Genomic DNA, 24,045 nt, shown 5'->3' with positions numbered 1-24,045 from the left:
GGGGAATCCCACCTACCAGTGACTATGCCATCGTCTGCTACACCTGACGTTACTATATAAGCGCCAGGCTCCTTGCTTCTGCTTCAGAATCTCCACGACTATGGTGCTCTTCGCACCTACTCCTAGGTTGAGGGACTGATTACCTCATCTTCTGTATATAGTCCTACTGTCTTCAAGCTATGTCCTAGAATTTGTATTGATAAAGCCACTGGATGGCGAAACGTCTACAATAAAGATACCCAGATGTTGCACATGTGTCTTAATTTCATCTTGTCGGTATTATATACCATTCTTGCACATACCGTACAGTACAGTTAATACAATATGATGCTGCTGATAGGGCAGGGTAACTCAAAGTGATGCTGCCTGAGTGATGTGAGAACTCTCCCAAGATGGCACATTGCCACAAGTAGCAGTCAGCTGTCGTATGACAGTGTGCATCGACCCACCCAGCCCTGCTGCCAGTTATGGTCGTAAGTCAGAGTGGTCGTGTGTCGAGCAGATTGTAAGTCGGATGGTACTAGTACACATAGTTTTCTAAATTATGCACTGTACTGTATTTGTAGTTTAGATTCCGTACTGTGTCATTAAGTGTTAAGGAATTTATACTACTGTATTTTTACTTCATCTGTGAATGCATTGTTGGTTACAGGTACTCAGGGCATGTATGATTGATTCACAAACAGGTAGGCATATTGTGCCCTCAATTATTGTTATATAGTAAATCCTCACTTAACGTCATAGATAGGCTGTAAACAACGTATAACAAAACCAGTTTTACCATAGGCTAATTGTTGTAAACATCAGGGGTGTCACTGCACCTTTAGCACTCATTGCAACAGGGTTAAATCAAGGAATAAATGCTTGCAAAGCAAAAATTGCAAGGAGTACCTCATGCCACCAGACAGTTCAAAAACAAACATGCAAACTCCACACAGACAGTGGCCCCAGCCAGGAATTGATTTTTTTCTCATCAACGTTATAACAAAACGATGTTGAACAAAATGATGTTAAGAGAGGACTTACTGTACAGAGATTTCACTCATATATCTCTTGATTTCTTTGAATTATGCAGGCTTATTCAGATATCCATGATAGTCGACTTGTCCTTCACTTTATATGGTTGTTTTCTGGGCCCTAGGCAGTTGTACTATTCACAATAAGGTCATCAACATGTAATTCCACATAATAAGAATCTTCAGGTATACTTTGCAAACCCCAAAGATCATGTAGCAAATATATATTACACTTAAGGAACTACCGACAGAGACAGGACATTGCATAATAGTGAATTCTCATAAGCATAACTTGCAGAAAGCAAGAGAAACCTATACTACTAATATGAATAGGAGCTGGTTCTGTGCGTGTGCCAGGAGAAGCTAAAAATAATTTGAGAAATTTTAATTTCTTGACTCTGCTTGCTGGTGATACCATCTCTGAAGTAAGTAGAGCATAATATGAGTTGAAATGTAAGTTATGTAATTTATTGCAGTACAGTACATTGCTTTACTAAAGAAAAAGACATGAAATCAGCCAGAGGACTAATGTCAATAAAGGAGGTGCAGTTCAGACCTCAGGACTGTGATTATTTTAAGTGTCCATAGATTGAAGAGAGCAAGCGCATCGTGTTTCCTCATCAAAATTGGTCATCAAAGAAAATGCAAAAGACACTGATGGGCACTTGCACACTAAAGAAATTTTCTCTTCTTAATCCAACTTGGCAGATTGATTTGAATGAAAAACTTGGGCAAATTACTTCATGTTTTGGTGCCATTGAATCTCAACCAACATGGTGAGTGTTAATTGTCTGCAATTTTAAAGTGATAGTTTTTTTTTAATTATTAACATATCGGCCATTTCCCACTAAGGCAGGGTGGCCTGAAAAAGAAAAACTTTCATCATCATTCACTCCATCACTGTCTTGCCAGAAGCACGCTTACACTACAGTTATAAAACTGCAACATTAACACCCCTCCTTTAGAGTGATATTATGTAACATTTTATGTTATCATTAATTTAGGCATAGGAAAAGGTAGAATGTGATTGGGAGAGGGGGTTGGAGTCCCCGAGGAATCTTTCCCAAATGAAATTCGTTTTACGTCTAGGAAGGTTGTGTAAAAATTGCCCAGCATCTGCTGCATTTCCCAGCTTGTCTTAAATTTATGCCCAAAAATATTTATAGAGTATAAGTTTTTATCACTTAGTAAATTAATTACTAAATTCTAGGTTCGAGTCTTGTTTAGTCAGCCAACGTGTTTGGAAATGCTACCATGCCGGTTCTTCTTGTCTGGCCGGTGCAAGTATTCTGATGATGAATGCCGCTTCTCTCATGGAAAAATTGTCTCCATTTCTGATATTAAGGAACACAGGTCTGTTTATGGATTTTATCTTTCTGTGTAATTACTGTACTTATTTGTACTGTAGTTATATGAGCAGAGCTATGCTCGTGGTATCCTGTCTTTGATATTTTGGTTGTCATTGTGTTTTAATTTGCAGTGGTTGTAGTACATACTGTCTCATTTTGAGTCCTATTCCAGCAGTCTACCCCTCTATTGTAAAAGAAGTTTTTTCTCATGTTTTTCAGCACTGCCTTTCTTACTTTATAGATGTTGGTTCTTGTTTATTCTAATACAAGGACACATAGAGCAGAGCAAGCCTTTGTTAATACATTGCTTAGCTGAATGAGGGCTTTATCCAGGATGACTTAATAAAACTTTCCTTGAACTTACTCTACTCTAAGTGTCTTTGTGTTGCCCATATTTGTTGGCACTTTGCCTTTCAACCATCTTGTTCTTCCTGTTGGTGGTTCTAAAATATCTAATGTATCTGTTATCTCATATTTTATAAGGTCTTATGTGGTTATCAAATCTCTTCTGTCTGCCAAGAAGAGCATTTCCAGTATTCTCAATCTTTCATTGTAATTCATGTTGCTTAACTTTAGGATCTGTTTTATTGTATGTAGTTGGACTTTCTAATATATCTATTATTTTATATTAAAAACCACCACTATGTCTGCAGATTATAAATTTGATCCAACATTTTTTTTAGTATTTCACTATTGAACTACAGTAGATGTTCTCTTAAGCTTGCAATTATTAGCTGAAAATGGCTGGATAAGAGAACAGGTACCTCTAACAGCAGGACTATGAGAGGGGATTTTCTTTTTTTGTGCTAGTTTGTACTGTCTCAGTTTATTAATTGTATGTGCTTGCACATATGCTAAATAATTTTCTATCTGTACAAGTTTATCGAAGTCTGCAAGTCATGTGTTGTGAACTTCGTAGTACTATACTGTATTTCCTAAATTTGCTAAAGCAGGGGCTCCCTCTTGGCTACTGCATCTGTCTTCATGGCAGAAATTTATGTTATGTTTACTGTGCTCAAAAAAATCTTGAAATTGCATGCTTTGTCCTCTGTAATGTATTCTGGATCATTTTAAAATGTGTTGCAGATATTAGAATCCTAAACTCTGCCAGTCTCCTGCTGCAAATAATCTAATGATATTATTACTAATTACTGCTAGGCATAATTTTGCTATTTGTTGCTGGTTCTCTGAACACATTGGTATCCATTAAAATGCATATGCTGGTACAGTTGCAAAAAATGCTTCCTTGTAGGACACACTGTGATTACAAGCTTTTGCTTCATTCATCTATCATCTTAAGATGATGGGAAACGTGCTTGGATGCATTAGACCAAGTGCTAGTCAGTGGAAGTGCTCAGGTTCACAGTCCCATTACTGTGAAATCATTTTGGGCATATGCCCTCGACTTGTGTATATTTCCTGATTGGAGCAGATTAACTCATGAACTTTCCATGCATAATTTTCCTATTTAGTACCAAGTCTCTTTTCAACTTCTTGGTTCTCTCCACTGACATATACCATACTCTGATTCAGTTATATTCTCAGTCCATTCCTTGTACATGCTACCTCTTCCACTCTTGTCTTGCAGTACGCTGCAGTGATTTTTCTCTCATTCAGAATAAGGCATGCAGTGATGTGTTCGAATTTGAGAAATGCAGATAAGAAGAATATTGACTAGAGGAATTTTCGTAAATAATTTTGGAAGCATTCTTTCTCGTTTAGAAAAGGTTCCCATTACACAGATAACCCACATTAGGAGAGGGAAACACGATGACATTTTGGTCTGACTTGGCCCAAAACATCATGACTTGTCATGGGTCCAAGTCGGACCAAAATGTCATCATAAGTTTCCCTCTCCTAAGTGTTGGTTATTTGCGTATTGTTCCAGCCATGGTAGTACATGTATAACTTTTTATTCTTTGCGGTCCCTATTTTTTTTTTTTCAGAATCTGAAATGAAATTCAAGTTTTCACTTTTATCTTGAAAAATTTGGATTTCAGATCATTTTGAATTCGACATTTTGAAAAACATTCTTTCATTCTGAAAATGTGCAGTTTTTTCCTTCAAAATGTGAATTGCAATTCAGAATTACCGCTATAATTTGGAAACCTAATAATTTTGGAGCAAATATCTAATTCAAAATTTTAAATTAGAAAATTGAAGATCTGAATACAGTGGGTGAAATGTTTACAACTAATCCACAACTTGGTGAGAAAACTTTCAATAATATTTTGGTCTCTCTTGGACTTAATGACAGTTTATGATGGAACAAAAAGTGATCTAAAAGTTCTCCTCTAAATTGTGGGTTATTTATGAATATAAGAACAACCTGAGGATGCATTTTCTAGTTTAGAATTTGGAATAATTCCAGTTAAGTAAATTATTCAAAATGAATGTGTTATTGTAACATTAATTTCATTTAGACATTTGCTGTACTTCTCATATCTTCATACTGTATGTATATTACTACTACAGTTAAATATGTTATGTCTTTGTCTATTGGTGAATTTAGTATAGCAATTCTGTATCTTACAGAGAACCTGAATACGACACCATAGTAACTGGAAGCCGGGTTTTGGTCCAATATAATAATGATCTATGGACAAGTGCTACAGTAGAGGATGTACTTGAAGATAGATCAGCCTTCTGTGTGAAATACGACAAAAACAAAGAAATAGCAGAAGTGCAGCTGTCACAGATGGTTCCTCTACAGTGTGACAATGATGGAGAGGAGCAGAGAGAAGAGGTCGGTACTGAAATTTGGATTATTTTACATTTCTTAGGGAGGATGCATTCTACAATACTGTAATATCAGTGGCAGCTCCAGAATTTCTATATAAAAGGGGAAGTCTGGTTGGAAGGAAGGCTTGGAGAATTGTCCTTTAGCTGCTTCTGTTATTATTATTATTATTTTTTAATACACTGACCATCTCCCATCGAGACAGGGTGACCCCACAAAAAAATGCTTTCATAAAGTTTTTCTTCTTTATACATTTTAGTTGCCTCTTACAATATGCATGGCTTATAGAGGAAGGATTCTTCTCTCCCTCTCCATTGAGATTCTTCTTTCTTTCTTTCAACAAACCAACCATATCCCACCAAGGCAGGGTGGCCCAGAAGGAAAAATGAAAGTTTGTTCTTTTAAATTTAGTAATATATACAGGAGAAGGGGTAACTAGCCCCTTGCTCCTGGCATTTTATTCACCTCTTATGACATGCATGGCTTGTGGAGGAAGAATTCTGTTCCATTTTTCCATGGAGATAAGTGGAAATAAACAAGAGCTATTAGGAAAATAGAAGAAAACCCAGAGGGGTATGTATGTATATATATGCTTGTACATGCATGTGCAGTATGATCTAAGTGTCAGTAGAAGTAGCAACACGTACCTGAAATCTTGCATGTTTATGAGACAGAAAAAAAGGCACCAGCAATCCTACCGTCATGTAAAACAATTATTGGTTTCTGTTTCACACTCACCTGGCAGGAGGGTAGTTCCTCCCTGGGTAGTTGCTGTCTACAACCTACTACCTAGACTCATGGAGATTATTATTATTATTATTATTTTTTCTTTTAATGTGCTGGTTGTCTCCTGCCAAGGCAGGGTGACCCAAAAAAGAAATGCTTTCAACATCATTCACACTATTGCTGTCTTGCCAGAGGCACACAGATATGACAGTTCAGATGCCACTCCAAATAGCAAATATCCCAAACCCCTCCTCTGGAATTTATGCACTGTACTTCCCACCACCAAGACTCAAGTCTGGCTAACTAGTTTTCCTGAATCCCTTCCCAAAATATTACCCTGCTCACACTCCAACAGCTTGTCAAGTCCTAAAAACCATTCATCTCCACTCACTCCTATTAACATGCTCACACATACCTGCTGTATGTCCAAGCCCCTTGCTCACAAAACCTCTTTTACCCCCTCCCTCCATCCTTTCCTAGGACAACCCCTACCCCTCCTTCCCTCCACTACAGATTTATACACCCTCTGTTATATACAGTGGTACCGCGGGATACGAACAGCCCAAAACGCGAACAGTTATGTAAGTGTATACTATATGTAAGTGCTTTTGTAAGTGTATTTTGAGGGTCTGAAATGGATTAATCTAATTACATTATTCCTTATGGGAACAAATTTGTTCGGTATCAGCACTCGAACAGCCTTCTGGAGTGAAATAAGGTCGTGTCCCGAGGTAACACTGTATTTATTTATTTTCACTTAGTCACCTAACTCATCTGTCAAAATTATACTTCACGTGAGTAGATGTGAGTAAAGTATGATGATTACAGATCTGTTATCAATCTTTACACTTCCTTTGCAGTATATTCGGTCACCTTTTCAAATAGTTATTATGGTTTTATGATATATTGGATATAATGTCCGACTGGTAATTAATTCGTATTTGCATTCATAAAATTACTTTTATATAGATACACAGACAGTACCGGCAGTTAATTTTGTCAGCCAGTCATCATCATCATTATAAGCTGTTTTAATTCATTCATGAAAAAAATCATTACTCTGTTTATTACGTCTGAGTTGCCTGATATTATTTCTGCCAAGGAGTGAGTACAGGCATTTTTTTCTGCAACTGTACATACAGAGCTTTCCACATGTTGTTAACCTATATAAGTTTAATTGTGTAAATTCCATTCACTGTATTTATACCATTATGTGTGATCTTTGATTATTTTTATAATAATCTGTTGTTATGATTTAAATGGCATTACTTTGTTGTACAGTATACAGCAATAAAGCTTTTGTTAAATGGTGAGCTTATTAACAAACTTACTGACTTACTGACTGAGCCACATTTGTTATTTCTCTCTTTTTTTTATTTTTTGTAGAGACCTACCTTTGATGAAGCTAGTGACCCTGATAGCAGTGAGGATGAAAGAGCAATCTTCGTTCCAACTGCAAGTTGGTTTCAGCACACACTATCACAACGTCTCGGTGACTGGGAAAAGCATACCAAGGTTATAATTCCCATTTGAATTTTTTTTTTTTTGTGTTTTGCACTTTTATAAAGTTTGTTGTATTTCTGGTTAGAGCAATATTTATGCTTGAATTAGCATTGAAAAAGTTTATATATTTTGCAGTTACTTTATTTCCATGATTTATCTTAAAAAAATTACTTTCTACATTGTAAAATTATGAATGTCATGTAGTAATCATATGCCAGAATAATATATGAGTATTTTACTATGACATATATGTTGTTTAATATTGGTAATTTGTTGTTTCTGTAATTCACTTAATTTATATTCTTCATGTAGCCTTTTTTTTTTCCTCACATTTCTATTATATGGCACATATCTATGTTAAATTCCTCCATGCATTTGAGAGTTTGTTTGCTCAGTTTATCTAATTTCTTTTGTAGGACTTTATAGTCATCTTGAATTCTTATTCTGCAAAGGATTTTGTTTTTTTGCATCATCTGCCAATATTATTCATGTAGTTTACTTTATTGCACCACATATATATGCAAGTATGTGTGACTACAGCTTCAAATTCTTTTCTTAGGGCATTGGATCAAAGCTGATGGAGAAGATGGGATATGTGGTTGGCACCGGCCTTGGCCCACAAGGAGATGGCCGAGTGGAACCTGTGACTGCCTATGTTTACCCACAAGGAGTGTCACTGGGTAGGTCACTCAGTTATACCTCTCTAGATAGATGTTAGACAAAGTTACAGATATTGTACACTTGTCATTTAGTTATGAGTAATTATCACAAAACATAATGAGTCTGTATTTGGATTCCCAATCTAAAGGATGGGTGGGAATGTTGGATTGTGATGTCTGCTCATTTCTGGCAAGATAGCTTTGTATGATTGATGTTGAATCTGTTTCCTTATTTGGACCATGCTACCTTGGAGGAAAAGATCCATTGTATTAAAATAAAAGTGACTGCAAACACAGATATGTTGTTATCAGTGAGTTGTAATTTGAGGGAGAAGGAATCCTTTGTAGTGTCAGGGTTATGTAAACATGGAATGCCACACTTTTTACATACCAAACATCACTTTTAACTTTGTTTTGCTGCCAGTGTGTTTACTAATATTTAACTCATATCCTTAGATGGTAAGAATAAATATGGAAATCAACATAAGAAAAGTTAGAGATAGATTCTTATGGTTTGGGATATGTCCACTAGGGAGCATTTAAAAAAATACAAATTTTAGAGATGCAAGCTGCACTTTTCAGGCATTATTTGTATGATCACAACAAACTTCTGTGAAAAATTTCAGACCATTTCATGCCCATTTACCCTGCAGCATTGCGATTGACTTTTCTTCAAATTATACACCATTGAAAGCAATTAGTTATAATTTATTGGTTGCCAGGTTAATTATCAAGTGTATATGGCTTATATAATTTTTGATTGTGAAGATTGTATAATCAAATGTACATGGGCTATATCAATCATCATCATTATTATTATTATTATTATTATTATTATTTGGAGTGAGTTAAACAAGTTAAGAAAGCCTAGGGAAAGTATGGATTTGTCAGTTAAAAACAGAGTAGGGGAGTTAGTAGATGGGGAGAGGGAGGTATTAGGTAGATGGCGAGAATATTTTGAGGAACTTTTAAAGGTTGAAGAAGAAAGGGAGGCAGTAATTTCATGCACTGGCCAGGGAGGTATACCATCTTTTAGGAGTGAAGAAGAGCAGAATGTAAGTGTGGTGGAGGTACGTGAGGCATTACGTAGAATGAAAGGGGGTAAAGCAGTTGGAACTGATGGCATCATGACAGAAATGTTAAAAGCAGGGGGGGATATAGTGTTGGAGTGGTTGGTACTTTTGTTTAATAAAAGTATGAAAGAGGGGAAGGTACCTAGGGATTGGTGGAGAGCATGTATAGTCCCTTTATATAAAGGGAAAGAGGGTAAAAGAGATTGTAAAAATTATAGAGGAATAAGTTTACTGAGTATATCAGGAAAAGTATACGGTAGGGTTATAATTGAAAGAATTAGAGGTAAGACAGAATGTAGGATTGCAGATGAGCAGGGAGGCTTCCGAGTGGGTATGGGATGTGTAGATCAAGTGTTTACATTGAAGCATATATGTGAACAGTATTTAGATAAAGGTAGGGAAGTTTTTATTGCATTTATGGATTTAGAAAAGGCATATGATAGAGTGGATAGAGGAGCAATGTGGCAGATGTTGCAAGTATATGGAATAGGTGGTAAGTTACTAAATGCTGTTAAGAGTTTTTATGAGGATAGTGAGGCTCAGGTTAGGGTGTGTAGAAGAGAGGGAGAATACTTCCTGGTAAAAGTAGGTCTTAGACAGGGATGTGTAATGTCACCATGGTTGTTTAATATATTTATAGATGGGGTTGTAAAAGAAGTAAATGCCTGGGTGTTCAGGAGAGGGGTGGGATTAAATTATGGGGAATCAAATTCAAAATGGGAATTGACACAGTTACTTTTTTGCTGATGATACTGTGCTTATGGGAGATTCTAAAGAAAAATTGCAAAGGTTAGTGGATGAGTTTGGGAATGTGTGTAAAGGTAGAAAGTTGAAAGTGAACATAGAAAAGAGTAAGATGATGAGGGTATCAAATGATTTAGATAAAGAAAAATTGGATATCAAATTGGGGAGGAGGAGTATGGAAGAAGTGAATGTTTTCAGATACTTGGGAGTTGACGTGTCGGCGGATGGATGGATTTATGAAGGATGAGGTTAATCATAGAATTGATGAGGGAAAAAAGGTGAGTGGTGCATTGAGGTATATGTGGAGTCAAAAAACATTATCTATGGAGGCAAAGAAGGGAATGTATGAAAGTATAGCAGTATCAACACTCTTATATGGATGTGAAGCTTGGGTGGTAAATGCAGCAGCGAGGAGACGGTTGGAGGCAGTGGAGATGTCCTGTCTAAGGGCAATGTGTGGTGTAAATATTATGCAGAAAATTCAGAGTGTGGAAATTAGGAGAAGGTGTGGAGTTAATAAAAGCATTAGTCAGAGGGCAGAAGAGGGGTTGTTGAGGTGGTTTGGTCATTTAGAGAGAATGGATCAAAGTAGAATGACATGGAAAGCATATAAATCTATAGGGGAAGGAAGGAGGGGTAGGGGCCATCCTCGAAAGGGTTGGAGAGAGGGGGTAAAGGAGGTTTTGTGGGCGAGGGGCTTGGACTTCCAGCAAGCGTGCGTGAGCGTGTTAGATAGGAGTGAATGGAGACGAATGATACTTGGGACCTGACGATCTGTTGGAGTGTGAGCAGGGTAATATTTAGTGAAGGGATTCAGGGAAACCGGTTATTTTCATATAGTCGGACTTGAGTCCTGGAAATGGGAAGTACAATGCCTGCACTTTAAAGGAGGGGTTTGGGATATTGGCAGTTTGGAGGGGTATGTTGTGTATCTTTATACGTATATGTTTCTAAACTGTTGTATTCTGAGCACCTCTGCAAAAACAGTGATAATGTGTGAGTGTGGTGAAAGTGTTGAATGATGATGAAAGTATTTTCTTTTTGGGGATTTTCTTTCTTTTTTTGGGTCACCCTACCTCGGTGGGAGACGACCGACTTGTTGAAAAAAAAAATTATTATTATAATCAAAAAGAAGCACTAAGCCACAAGGGCTATACAGCTATATATATCAATCATTAACTATTTAATTTTAAACTATTACTAGTTATAAGTGAAGTCTTTCTTGGTGTGGAACTTAGGTATTACTTTCCTGGAAAATATTCTTTGCCGATATATCCATCTCTTGCCTTCTGTCCAGTCACTTCATTGCAAGCTTCAGTCATCAATTTTATCCCTCTCTCAACAGCCTGAGTGTTGTTTGGCCACTTGGGCACCTCCAGTGGAGTCTCAGTAATTTTCAGAACCTGTTGATCTGATAGAGAGACAATGAAAGGAGGCTTAGTTTTGAGTTCAATCTTTGAGTCAATCATAGAATGATAGTTCTTTGCTTGCCACTTTAGTTTGGGAATCACTACTTTCGTTGAGTTGACAGTAGGAGCCACATTGTCATTCTCTTCATCTTCACTTTCATCCTCTTCATCAGTATAGATTAACAAGTCCTCATGAACAGCATCGGCAGGCTCTTCTCCATCCTCATCAGAGCTCTCAGTACTTTCTTTTGTCTGCTGATTCTATTCTCTAATTTTACTTATCATTGAGACATCTATGACTCACACAGTCATGTCTTCATCAGTGCACATACCAAGAAGCAGCTGATTTGTGTGGGCCAAGTAGGAATTTCTTTGGACAGTCTTCTTTACTATCTTCTTTTCTTCACTGTTCAGATGCCTTATAAATTGCAGTGACTGGAAGACGTTCTTTGGACCGTGTGTGACATAAGGGTGCAACTTAATGTGGAACCACATTGGAGCACTGAACTTTAAAATCATAATGATGGCTCTTTTCAGCTCCTGACTGGGTCTTGATGTTGCCACATCAGCCTATGGATCTTACTCCATAAAGTATTCCACCTTGACACACACAGTGGACCTAGTTCAAGAGCAGCCAAGTCATCATCAGCCACACCTGTGATCACTCCTTTGCAAATCCTATACAAGTATTTCTGGTCCCAGGTCAGATCCTCTGCCAGCCACCTTGTCATTCAGAGCAGGGAAATCAGTGAAATTGACTGGCTGGAAAGCAACAACTGGCAGCTCAGAGGATCCTTGATTTGCTTGCCAATGGGACCTCTCCAATGATCAGGACTACTTGGCTTACCATCATAGTGGTAGAAAACAGCCCGGAATGGCAGCTCATTTCCATGAAGCCGACAGATGAAAGAATGGACCGGATGACCAAGCAACATTTCAAGATGATGAATGGCTCTATTGTCAGCTCCGACATTTATGTTGGTTCCTTCGCAACCAACACATGCAACAGGTTGCTGAGTTAGTTTCTGTTCCACCAGAAATGTATAGATAGTCTTGGCAATCTTCTTTCCATGGCCTGACTTGGGAGTCACATGAGTGAGATATTTAGTGCTGGGCTCCACCATGATGACATAATAATCTTTCACCACTATCTTTGGACTCCATTTCTTAATCTTCTCATTCTTTGTCATTACACAAGTGGAGGTCTTCTCACCATCAAAATACAGTGATGTGATATTTTCCAAGTTTGCTAGCTCATTTTCTTGCCTCTCCATTGGGTATTTGTGTCTGGCATCTTGTAACTTCTGTAGCCCAATAACTTGACTTTTGTTGCCCTTGGTGATAATGCCATAGACCATTAAGGTGGCTGTAGCAATGGCAGCTCCAGCATAATTACTGATCAAGTATCAGTCACATGTGGCTTCCAGTGTGGGGAGTCTTGTTCTGTTCTGCTGTGAGCTACTGGCAGTCAGACAACTCAAGACACAGTCAGCATCAGTATCGCATCATTTGAATTATCGTCAGAATCAGAAACTTCTCCAGCTGCCGGTTCACTCTGTCTTTCCTCCAGCTGCTTCCTGGCTCTGGCTGCATCCTGCTCCTCTTTTACCGTCACTCTATCCCACATCCTCGTTACTGTCATGTCAACACAGCCAATTTTCATCTTCCTATCAACTCAGGTCAAGGAGGAACTGTACCTCACGTTTAGGAACTTTCACATCACAATTACAGGCCAGTTGGTATCCGTCACACTCCTTTATTTTGCACCCTACATCTTGACAGGAGGCAGCAGGACAGAAACAACTACATATATCAAACAACTCATTCATTTCTTTCTGAAATGTAGCTTTTTTGGAGACATTTTTGTTCCTATTAAGTTCTATTTCTCTACTGTACAATCTTCTCAATCTTTCCTTAGTATTTTTCTGGCTGAGAATAGGAATAGTCTTTCTGTTTCCAATTGATTTCTCCCATAGTTCAGAGCAATCCTTAGCTGCTATCTTGATAATCACTGAAACATCAGTAAACTTTCCTTCATCACATTTATATCGCCTTTGGACGAAAGTTTGTTCATTGAAAGAACACTGGCATGGCCAAGCAGTGCATGTTGCGTGGCTTTCCTCATTGACATTGTAGCCATCTGAGTAGTAAAGTATATAAGTAATCAGAGTATCTGAAAAGAAAGTTAGTTAATGTTTATAAATATTGCAGAGTACATAGATTATTTTTTTTTTTTTTATTATCACACCGGCCGATTCCCACCAAGGCAGGGTGGCCCGAAAAAGAAAAACTTTCACCATCATTCACTCCATCACTGTCTTGCCAGAAGGGTGCTTTACACTACAGTTTTTAAACTGCAACATTAACACCCCTCCTTCAGAGTGCAGGCACTGTACTTCCCATCTCCAGGACTCAAGTCCGGCCTGCCGGTTTCCCTGAATCCCTTCATAAATGTTACTTTGCTCACACTCCAACAGCACGTCAAGTATTAAAAACCATTTGTCTCCATTCACTCCTATCAAACACGCTCACGCATGCCTGCTGGAAGTCCAAGCCCCTCGCACACAAAACCTCCTTTACCCCCTCCCTCCAACCCTTCCTAGGCCGACCCCTACCCCGCCTTCCTTCCACTACAGACTGATACACTCTTGAAGTCATTCTGTTTCGCTCCATTCTCTCTACATGTCCGAACCACCTCAACAACCCTTCCTCAGCCCTCTGGACAACAGTTTTGGTAATCCCGCACCTCCTCCTAACTTCCAAACTACGAATTCTCTGCATTATATTCACACCACACATTGCCCTCAGACATGACATCTCCACTGCTTCCAGCCTTCTCCTCGCTGTAACATTCATCACCCACGCTTCACACCCATATAAGAGCGTTGGTAAAACTATACTCTCATACATTCCCCTCTTTGCCTCCAAGGACAAAGTTCTTTGTCTCCACAGACTCCTAAGTGCACCACTCACTCTTTTTCCCTCATCAATTCTATGATTCACCTCATCTTTCATAGACCCATCCGCTGACACGTCCACTCCCAAATATCTGAATACGTTCACCTCCTCCATACTCTCTCCCTCCAATCTGATATTCAATCTTTCATCACCTAATCTTTTTGTTATCCTCATAACCTTACTCTTTCCTGTATTCACCTTTAATTTTCTTCTTTTGCACACCCTACCAAATTCATCCACCAATCTCTGCAACTTCTCTTCAGAATCTCCCAAGAGCACAGTGTCATCAGCAAAGAGCAGCTGTGACAACTCCCACTTTGTGTGTGATTCTTTATCTTTTAACTCCACGCCTCTTGCCAAGACCCTCGCATTTACTTCTCTTACAACCCCATCTATAAATATATTAAACAACCACGGTGACATCACACATCCTTGTCTAAGGCCTACTTTTACTGGGAAAAAATTTCCCTCTTTCCTACATACTCTAACTTGAGCCTCACTATCCTCGTAAAAACTCTTCACTGCTTTCAGTAACCTACCTCCTACACCATACACTTGCAACATCTGCCACATTGCCCCCCTATCCACCCTGTCATACGCCTTTTCCAAATCCATAAATGCCACAAAGACCTCTTTAGCCTTATCTAAATACTGTTCACTTATATGTTTCACTGTAAACACCTGGTCCACACACCCCCTACCTTTCCTAAAGCCTCCTTGTTCATCTGCTATCCTATTCTCCGTCTTACTCTTAATTCTTTCAATTATAACTCTACCATACACTTTACCAGGTACACTCAACAGACTTATCCCCCTATAATTTTTGCACTCTCTTTTATCCCCTTTGCCTTTATACAAAGGAACTATGCATGCTCTCTGCCAATCCCTAGGTACCTTACCCTCTTCCATACATTTATTAAATAATTGCACCAACCACTCCAAAACTATATCCCCACCTGCTTTTAACATTTCTATCTTTATCCCATCAATCCCGGCTGCCTTACCCCCTTTCATTTTACCTACTGCCTCACGAACTTCCCCCACACTCACAACTGGCTCTTCCTCACTCCTACAAGATGTTATTCCTCCTTGCCCTATACACGAAATCACAGCTTCCCTATCTTCATCAACATTTAACAATTCCTCAAAATATTCCTTCCATCTTCCCAATACCTCTAACTCTCCATTTAATAACGCTCCTCTCCTATTTTTAACTGACAAATCCATTTGTTCTCTAGGCTTTCTTAACTTGTTAATCTCACTCCAAAACTTTTTCTTATTTTCAACAAAATTTGTTGATAACATCTCACCCACTCTCTCATTTGCTCTCTTTTTACATTGCTTCACCACTCTCTTAACTTCTCTCTTTTTCTCCATATACTCTTCCCTCCTTGCATCACTTCTACTTTGTAAAAACTTCTCATATGCTAACTTTTTCTCCCTTACTACTCTCTTTACATCATCATTCCACCAATCGCTCCTCTTCCCTCCTGCACCCACTTTCCTGTAACCACAAACTTCTGCTGAACACTCTAACACTACATTTTTAAACCTACCCCATACCTCTTCGACCCCATTGCCTATGCTCTCATTAGCCCATCTATCCTCCAATAGCTGTTTATATCTTACCCTAACTGCCTCCTCTTTTAGTTTATAAACCTTCACCTCTCTCTTCCCTGATGCTTCTATTCTCCTTGTATCCCATCTACCTTTTACTCTCAGTGTAGCTACAACTAGAAAGTGATCTGATATATCTGTGGCCCCTCTATAAACATGTACATCCTGAAGTCTACTCAACAGTCTTTTATCTACCAATACATAATCCAACAAACTACTGTCATTTCTCCCTACATCATATCGTGTATACTTATTTATCCTCTTTTTCTTAAAATATGTATTACCTATAACTAAACCCCTTTCTATACAAAGTTCAATCAAAGGGCTCCCATTATCATTTACACCTGGCACCCCAAACTTACCTACCACACCCTCTCTAAAAGTTTCTCCTACTTTAGCATTCAAGTCCCCTACCACAATTACTCTCTCACTTGGTTCAAAGGCTCCTATACATTCACTTAACATCTCCCAAAATCTCTCTCTCTCCTCTGCATTCCTCTCTTCTCCAGGTGCATACACGCTTATTATGACCCACTTCTCGCATCCAACCTTTACTTTAATCCACATAATTCTTGAATTTACACATTCATATTCTCTTTTCTCCTTCCATAACTGATCATTTAACATTACTGCTACCCCTTCCTTTGCTCTAACTCTCTCAGATACTCCAGATTTAATCCCATTTATTTCCCCCCACTGAAACTCTCCTACCCCCTTCAGCTTTGTTTCGCTTAGGGCCAGGACATCCAACTTCTTTTCATTCATAACATCAGCAATCATCTGTTTCTTGTCATCCGCACTACATCCACGCACATTTAAGCAACCCAGTTTTATAAAGTTTTTCTTCTTCTCTTTTTTAGTAATTGTATACAGGAGAAGGGGTTACTAGCCCATTGCTCCCGGCATTTTAGTCGCCTCATACATAGATACAGCATCTAAAACACTGTGCTATGCTACTCAGTAATACAGACATATTCCAAAATTTCAATCACAGATGCTGTAGGCTAAATCTCAGCCAATCAACTTCATATTTGGCACTGAATCTAAGATATATCAGGAACAGTGCCTGAAGAGTGCAGCTTTGACCAAAATTTCAGTGCTCCCTAATGTCCATAAACTTGGGTTTAATAAAATCACTAAGTCTGGCAGTCACATAGACTTACTGGTTTCAAAATAACCTCTCAAAGTAAATCAAAATTTCCTTTGCTTTTGGTTAATTTAAGTATAAATTTGGTTAGGAGTACCTCTCAAGGGAGTGCCTTGATGCTGATGAGGGGTTCTTGATCCAATGAATTGGGTCTATCCTCACCTTCCTTGGATTGAACCTGATTGCCTTCCATTCCTTGGGTGTTGCATGACCCTAGTGAGTTTAGTCCCTCCCCTAGATAATTATAATGACACAGGTTATAGTAATATTTCAAGAGTTTAGCTTGATTGACACCATTTATTCATGTTAATTGCTGTAAAGTTGCTCATAACTAAAAATAATTTTTTTTTAATAAGGTGGATTAAGAAGCTCAACTCATTTCTTAAGAGAAATGAGTTGAGCTTCTTAAAGGCATCATTGCACAGTTCATGGAGCACATAGTCCTAATTCTTACTGTTGTTTTCCTATGAGAATAACTTGTCTAGCCTGTCATGTATAAATACATTATATATATCATCCTCATTTCAAGCATGACTAACTGTTACTGTACCTAATTGTACAAAATGGTCAGATAATTATTTAAAATTTTGTATATAATTCTTTTTTTAAATTAATACAGATCGTTGCATGGAACTTCGAGAAGCATCAAATGGAGAGGAGTTGTTAGACGTCGAGAAGCGACTTGACAGAGAACGAAGAAAGGAAGAAGCCAAATCAGCTCAAACTGCAGAAAGACTCAGAAAGAGAACATCAGTGTTTGATATCATTAATAAAAAATTAGGAGGGAAAGGTACATATCTTGTCATTTTACCTTAAAATACTTTATCTGATGATTTCCTTCTTGTGATCTACATGTAAATTGTCCTCATTTTTTCCAGTTCAATACCCATTATGGTAGTATGTTAGCCTAATCATATTTAAGCAAAGTTGAATAAACCTTATCTATTCTAACAGTATATTAGAATAACTAATATACTAGGTATTTTTTATAAAAAATTGTCTTATTTAATCATATTTAAAAACTACTGAAACAAATCTTATCTGATTATTTCATGTTCAAAATAAACAATAATTTGAGGGAATAAAAGTATACCTCTATCCCTTTCCCTATGACAGACTAAGGGATATGTAACAATCAGATTTTTGGCCCTAGTCAACATTTGGCTGGTAACATACAGTCCCAGGAGTTCTTATTAAATTTTAGATGATTCGCTGTGTCCTGTGCAGTTCTACAGCAGGATAGCTATGTTATGTATCACAGAGATGAAATTATAATTACTTATGCCACCTCTGATCATTGTTTTTACATCACTGTATTTATGTTTTTTTTCTATTTTGGTATGTTAATGTGGTTATGATAATTCAGTGCAGCATTTATATGTTCATACATCATTAATTTCAGATCAGACTGCAGAAGATAGCGATGATGAATCAAATTCAAAGCCACTCATGAATGTCAGTAAGGCTGCACTGCAAAAAGATTCAACCAAAGATCTCAACATGAAGAATTATCAGCTCAGTGAAAATATTCGTCAACTTCGGAAAGAGGTGGAAAGAATGGAATGTTCAAGAGAGAGACAGAGTGGTAATAAGGCTGCTCTATCAGTAATCAACAGTAAGATAGAGAATAAAAAGAGTGAGATACAAAGATTGCAAGAAGCTGAAAAGAAAGTTCAGGGAGAACAGCAAAGTAGAAAAGATAAGAAAAAATTTTGTGTGTTTTAATACTTCTTCAAGAACTCACCATTCATCTCATAAATATATCATTTCACTCAAGTTAATTGTTAAGTATTCTTTAATATAAATAGGGTTAAGAGTGTATCATAGTTATTTGTGGTAAGATTTAGTGCACAAATGAATATAATAGTAGTTCAGTGCAGAAATAGCAGTAGTTTGATTAATGTAGTGTTGTCATTAAAATATCCCCATTATGCCAGAAACAGTTGTGAAAGTTTGACTTGTATGCTACAGATTTGAAGTATATTACACCTAATACATTATTGTATTGTAACTCATGAGATTCATTACAATTCTGACAGTAAAACTGTATATTAAAACTCTTTGTTTATTTTAAACATATTGAGAATTTGAGTCTTAAAATGGCATTAAAAAAAAAAGAAATGGGCTATACATTACATTATTGGTATAGTCAAATCCTTATGACTCATCATTCTATCATTTCTAATTGAATTTCTTCTGTTTCTTTAAGAGATGCTCATCTTCTCCTAACAAAAAAAAAATTGGTACATGTATATGCAAAGCTCAGCAGTTAGGGATTATTGCACTGCTTTATATTTGATGTGGGAGCACATCTTTAATGCCACATCTGGCTTACTGGTAATCTATACTTCTATGTAGACACTTGCAAGAGACTATTCTCTCATGACTGCCCATCAGACATTATTATTTTTATTTAGAATATTTGTATGACTTATAGGTAGTAGGTTGGTAGACAGCAACCGCCCAGGGAGGTACTACCGTCCTGGCAAGTGAGTGTAAAATGAAAGCCTGTAATTGTTTTACATGATGGTAGGATTGCTGGTGTCCTTTTTCCTGTCTCATGAACATGCAAGATTTCAGGTATGTCTTGCTACTTCTACTTAAACTTAGGTCACACTACACATACATGTACAAGCACATATGTACACACCCTTCTGGGTTTTCTTCTATTTTCTTTCTAGTTCTTATTCTTGTTTATTTCCTTATATCTCCATGGGGAAGCGGAACAGAATTCTTCTTCCGTAAGCAATGCGTGTTGTAAGAGGCGACTAAAATTCCGGGAACAAGGGACTAGTAACCTCTTCTCCTGTATGTATTACTAAATGTAAAAGGAGAAAATTTCGTTTTTCCTTTTGGGCCACCCCGCCTAGGTGGGATGCGGCCGGTGTGTTGAAAGAAAGAAAGATTTGTATGACTATGAGAAAGTGAAGTAGTTTTCATAAACACACTGAATATTGTTATTATAATCATAGTCATGGGCCTTGAATGTTGCTGGGAGGAGGAGGCTAGAGGTAGTGGAGATGTTATGTTTCAAGACAGTGTGTTGTGTGAATTTTATGCAGAAAATTCAGAATGTAGCAATTGGAAAATGGTGTTGGGTCAAAACTTGTATAATTCAGATGAGGGATTGTTGAGGCACTTTGGGCATTTAGAGAGGGTGGAGCAGAATAGAATGACTTAGAGGGTGTACCAGTTGCAGGTGGGAGGAAGGAGTGGTAAGGGTTGTCCCAGAAAGGGTAAAGGTTTTGAGTACTTGGGGCTTGAGCATCCAGTAGGCTTATGTAAGCACATTAGATAAGAGTGAGTAAAGAGAAGTTAACAAGGTGTAGAAGTTAGCACGGTGGATATGGATATAATAGGCAAGAGTCACATTTGGTGTAATAAGTCAAGTTTGAGTTAAGAATTCGTCGACTTCTCTCAAACTGGCCATATCCCACTGAGGTAGGGTGACCTACAAAGAAAAAGGAAAGTTTCTCTTTTTTAAATTTAGTAATGTATATGGGAGAAAGGGTTACTAGCCCCTCACTCCCAGCATTTTAGTTGCCTCTTACGACACACATGGCTTACAGAGGAAGAATTCTTTTCCACCTCCTCATTGTTTTTAACACACCAGCCATCTCCCACCGAAGTAGAGTGACTTTAAAAAGAAGAAACAAAAGTTTTCCTTTTTTTACATTTATTAATTTACATGAGAGGGAGTTTATCATCATTATTATTATTATTATTATTATTATTATTATTATTATTATTATTCTTTCTTTCTTTCAACACAATGGCCGTATCCCACCGAGGTGGGGTGGCCCAAAAGGAAAAACGAAAGTTTCTCCTTTTACATTTAGTAATATATACAGGAGAAGGGGTTACTAGCCCCTTGCTCCCAGCATTTTAGTTGCCTCTTACAACACGCATGGCATATGGAGGAAGAATTCTGTTCCACTTCCCCATGGAGATAAGAGGAAATAAACAAGAACAAGAACTAGAAAGAAAATAGAAGAAAACCCAGAGGGGTATGTATATATACGCTTGTACATGTATGTGTAGTGTGACCTAGGTGTAAGTAGAAGTAGCAAGACGTACCTGAAATCTTGCATGTTTATGAGACAGAAAAAAGGACACCAGCAATCCTACCATCATGTAAAACAATTACAGGCTTTCATTTTACGCTCACTTGGCAGGACGGTAGTACCTCCCTGGGCGGTTGCTGTCTTATCAACCTACTACCTAGGATTATTATTATTATTATTATTATTATTATCATCATATGGGTAGTAGGTTGGTAGACAGCAACCACCCAGGGAGGTACTACCGTCCTGCCAAGTGAATGTAAAACAAAAGCCTGTAATTATTTTACATGATGGTAAAATTACTGGTGTCTTTTGTCTGTCTCATAAATATGCAAGATTACAGGTATGTCTTGCTACTTCTACTTACACTTAGGTCACACTACACATACATGTATACATTTATTTATACACACTCATCTGAGTTTTCTTTGATTTGATCTTTTTAGTTCTTGATCTTATTACTTTTCCTTTTATATCCATGGGGAAGTGGAATAAGAATCTTTCCTCCGTAAGCCATGCGTGTTGTAAAAGTCAACTAAAATGCCGGGAACAATGGGCTAGTAGCCCCTTTTCCTGTAAAGATTACTAAAAAGAATAAGAAGAAGAAAATTGTCGAGGGAAAAAAGGCGAGTGGTGCATTGAGGTATATGTGGAGTCAAAAAACGTTATCTATGGAGGCAAAGAAGGGAATGTATGAAAGTATAGTAGTACCAACACTCTTATATGGGTGTGAAGCTTGGGTGGTAAATGCAGCAGCGAGGAGACGGTTGGAGGCAGTGGAGATGTCCTGTCTAAGGGCAATGTGTGGTGTAAATATTATGCAGAAAATTCAGAGTGTGGAAATTAGGAAAAGGTGTGGAGTTAATAAAAGTATTAGTCAGAGGGCAGAAGAGGGGTTGTTGAGGTGGTTTGGTCATTTAGAGAGAATGAATCAAAGTAGAATGACATGGAAAGCATATAAATCTATAGGGGAAGGAAGGCGAGGTAGGGGTCGTCCTCGAAAGGGTTGGAGAGAGGGGGTAAAGGAGGTTTTGTGGGCAAGGGGCTTGGACTTCCAGCAAGCGTGCGTGAGCGTGTTAGATAGGAGTGAATGGAGATGAATGGTACTTGGGACCTGACGATCTGTTGGAGTGTGAGCAGGGTAATATTTAGTGAAGGGATTCAGGGAAACCGGTTATTTTCATATAGTCGGACTTGAGTCCTGGAAATGGGAAGTACAGTGCCTGCACTTTAAAGGAGGAGTTTGGGATATTGTCAGTTTGGAGGGATATGTTGTGTATCTTTATACGTATATGCTTCTAAACTGTTGTATTCTGAGCACCTCTGCAAAAACAGTGATTATGTGTGAGTGTGGTGAAAGTGTTGAATGATGATGAAAGCATTTTCTTTTTGGGGATTTTCTTTCTTTTTTGGGTCACCCTGCCTCGGTGGGAGACGGCCGACTTGTTGAAAAAAAAAAAAAATTATTATCATTATCATCATCATTACTATTATTCTCATATCACATTGATGTGGAAGCGTTAAATGCATAGGGTTCACTCAGCTTAGAAGTCTTAGGATGATAGTGAAGTATTTGATTCAAGGAATTGGATCAAACCTGATTAGTTCATATTGTCTAGGTACTGTATGACTTCTGTGAGTTTAGCGCTTCCTCATAGATAAAATATTCTTTCAGTAAAATACAGCAGTGATACAATAAAGCAAGGATGATATAATAAAGCAACTATACAGTGAAGTAAATAAGCAATAAAACAGAAATGAGACTGAATCAAAACAGATAAAATAAAACAATACAGTTATAATTAGGCAAATTTTATGCAGTGTAATGATGAAACCGTTAAAAGAGGGTGCAGTGGGAGTAACACACCTGGGCTCTAATTATAGAGTCTCCATATCCCATCAGCAGGGAAGCTCCTTAGTTGTTGGGTGAGTGTCTGAGGCGCAACTTTCAAATATATACAGATGGTGTAGAATTAGGGAAAAATTTTAACTTTATGATATAACACAAGAATGTTGTACCTACTTGATTTCAATTCCCTAACTTGGTGATTATTAATAGTCTGAATTGTTTATGTTTGCATGTAATTCTAGAATTTATTGACTAAATTTTGTTAGTAGAGTAAATAATTCCCTGTGCTCAATCTTTTGTACAAAATAATTTCTACCACTAGTTCATCTTTCTTCTTTTGTGCAAATGTATGTGTTCTGCACTGCTGCAGTCTCAAACCTTTGGTTACACAGAGTATTTGTCAGTTTCCAGCTAGCAGTACACTGAGGGGTATCATCCTTGAATGTTTATTTCATTTTATTTCAAGGTGGCAACAACAAGTAAGAGGGAGGTGAAAGTGTATAAACTAAGGGAGGAGGAAGTTCGGGGGAGATATAAGCAACTGTTGGCAGAAAGGTGGGCTAGTGCAAAGATGAGTAGTGGGGGTTGAAGAGGGTTGGAATAGTTTTAAAAATGCAGTATTAGAATGTGGGGCAGAAGTTTGTGGTTATAGGAGGGTGGGGGCAGGAGGAAAGAGGAGTGATTGGTGGAATGATGAAGTAAAGGGTGTGATAAAAGAGAAAAAGTTAGCTTATGAGAGGTTTTTACAAAGCAGAAGTGTTATAAGAAAAGCAGAGTGTATGGACAGTAAAAGAAAGGTGAAGAGAGTGGTGAGAGAGTGCAAAAGGAGAGCAGATGATAGAGTGGGAGAGGCACTGTCAAGAAATTTTAATGAAAATAAGAAAAAATTTTGGAGTGAGTTAAACAAGTTAAGAAAGCCTAGGGAAAGTATGAATTTGTCAGTTAAAAACAGAGTAGGGGAGTTAGTAGATTGGGAGAGGGAATATTTTGAGGAACTTTTAAATGTTGAGGAAGAAAGGGAGGTGGTAATTTCATGCACTGGTCAGGGAGGTATACCATCATTTAGGAGTGAAGAAGAGCAGAATGTAAGTGTGGGGGAGGTACGTGAGGCATTACGTAGAATGAAAGGGGGTAAAGCAGCTGGAACTGATGGGATCATGACAGAAATGTTAAAAGCAGGGGGGGATATAG

General features: G+C 37.9%; 1 protein-coding gene across 3 annotated transcripts in view; it reads left to right on the top strand.

Annotated features, from left to right (window-relative positions):
* LOC128686537 (zinc finger CCCH-type with G patch domain-containing protein) overlaps window positions 1–18,998 on the top strand; it is a 38,005-nt gene extending 19,007 nt beyond the window's left edge. For all 3 annotated transcript variants that reach the window (XM_070084212.1, XM_070084211.1, XM_070084213.1), the window contains exons 5-10: window positions 2,227–2,369; window positions 4,901–5,111; window positions 7,218–7,346; window positions 7,894–8,014; window positions 17,561–17,731; window positions 18,344–18,998. In XM_070084212.1, the coding sequence (XP_069940313.1) occupies window positions 2,227–2,369; window positions 4,901–5,111; window positions 7,218–7,346; window positions 7,894–8,014; window positions 17,561–17,731; window positions 18,344–18,666 (1,098 nt within the window). In that variant the 3' untranslated portion in view covers window positions 18,667–18,998. The remainder of the gene's footprint in view (window positions 1–2,226; window positions 2,370–4,900; window positions 5,112–7,217; window positions 7,347–7,893; window positions 8,015–17,560; window positions 17,732–18,343) is intronic.
* The last annotated feature ends 5,047 nt before the right edge of the window (window positions 18,999–24,045 follow it).

This window comes from Cherax quadricarinatus, chromosome 12 (genome assembly GCF_038502225.1).
Source record: "Cherax quadricarinatus isolate ZL_2023a chromosome 12, ASM3850222v1, whole genome shotgun sequence".
Lineage (NCBI taxonomy): Eukaryota > Metazoa > Arthropoda > Malacostraca > Decapoda > Parastacidae > Cherax > Cherax quadricarinatus.
Note: the sequence above shows the minus strand (reverse complement) of the source record. Positions and strands in the feature narration are given on the sequence as shown.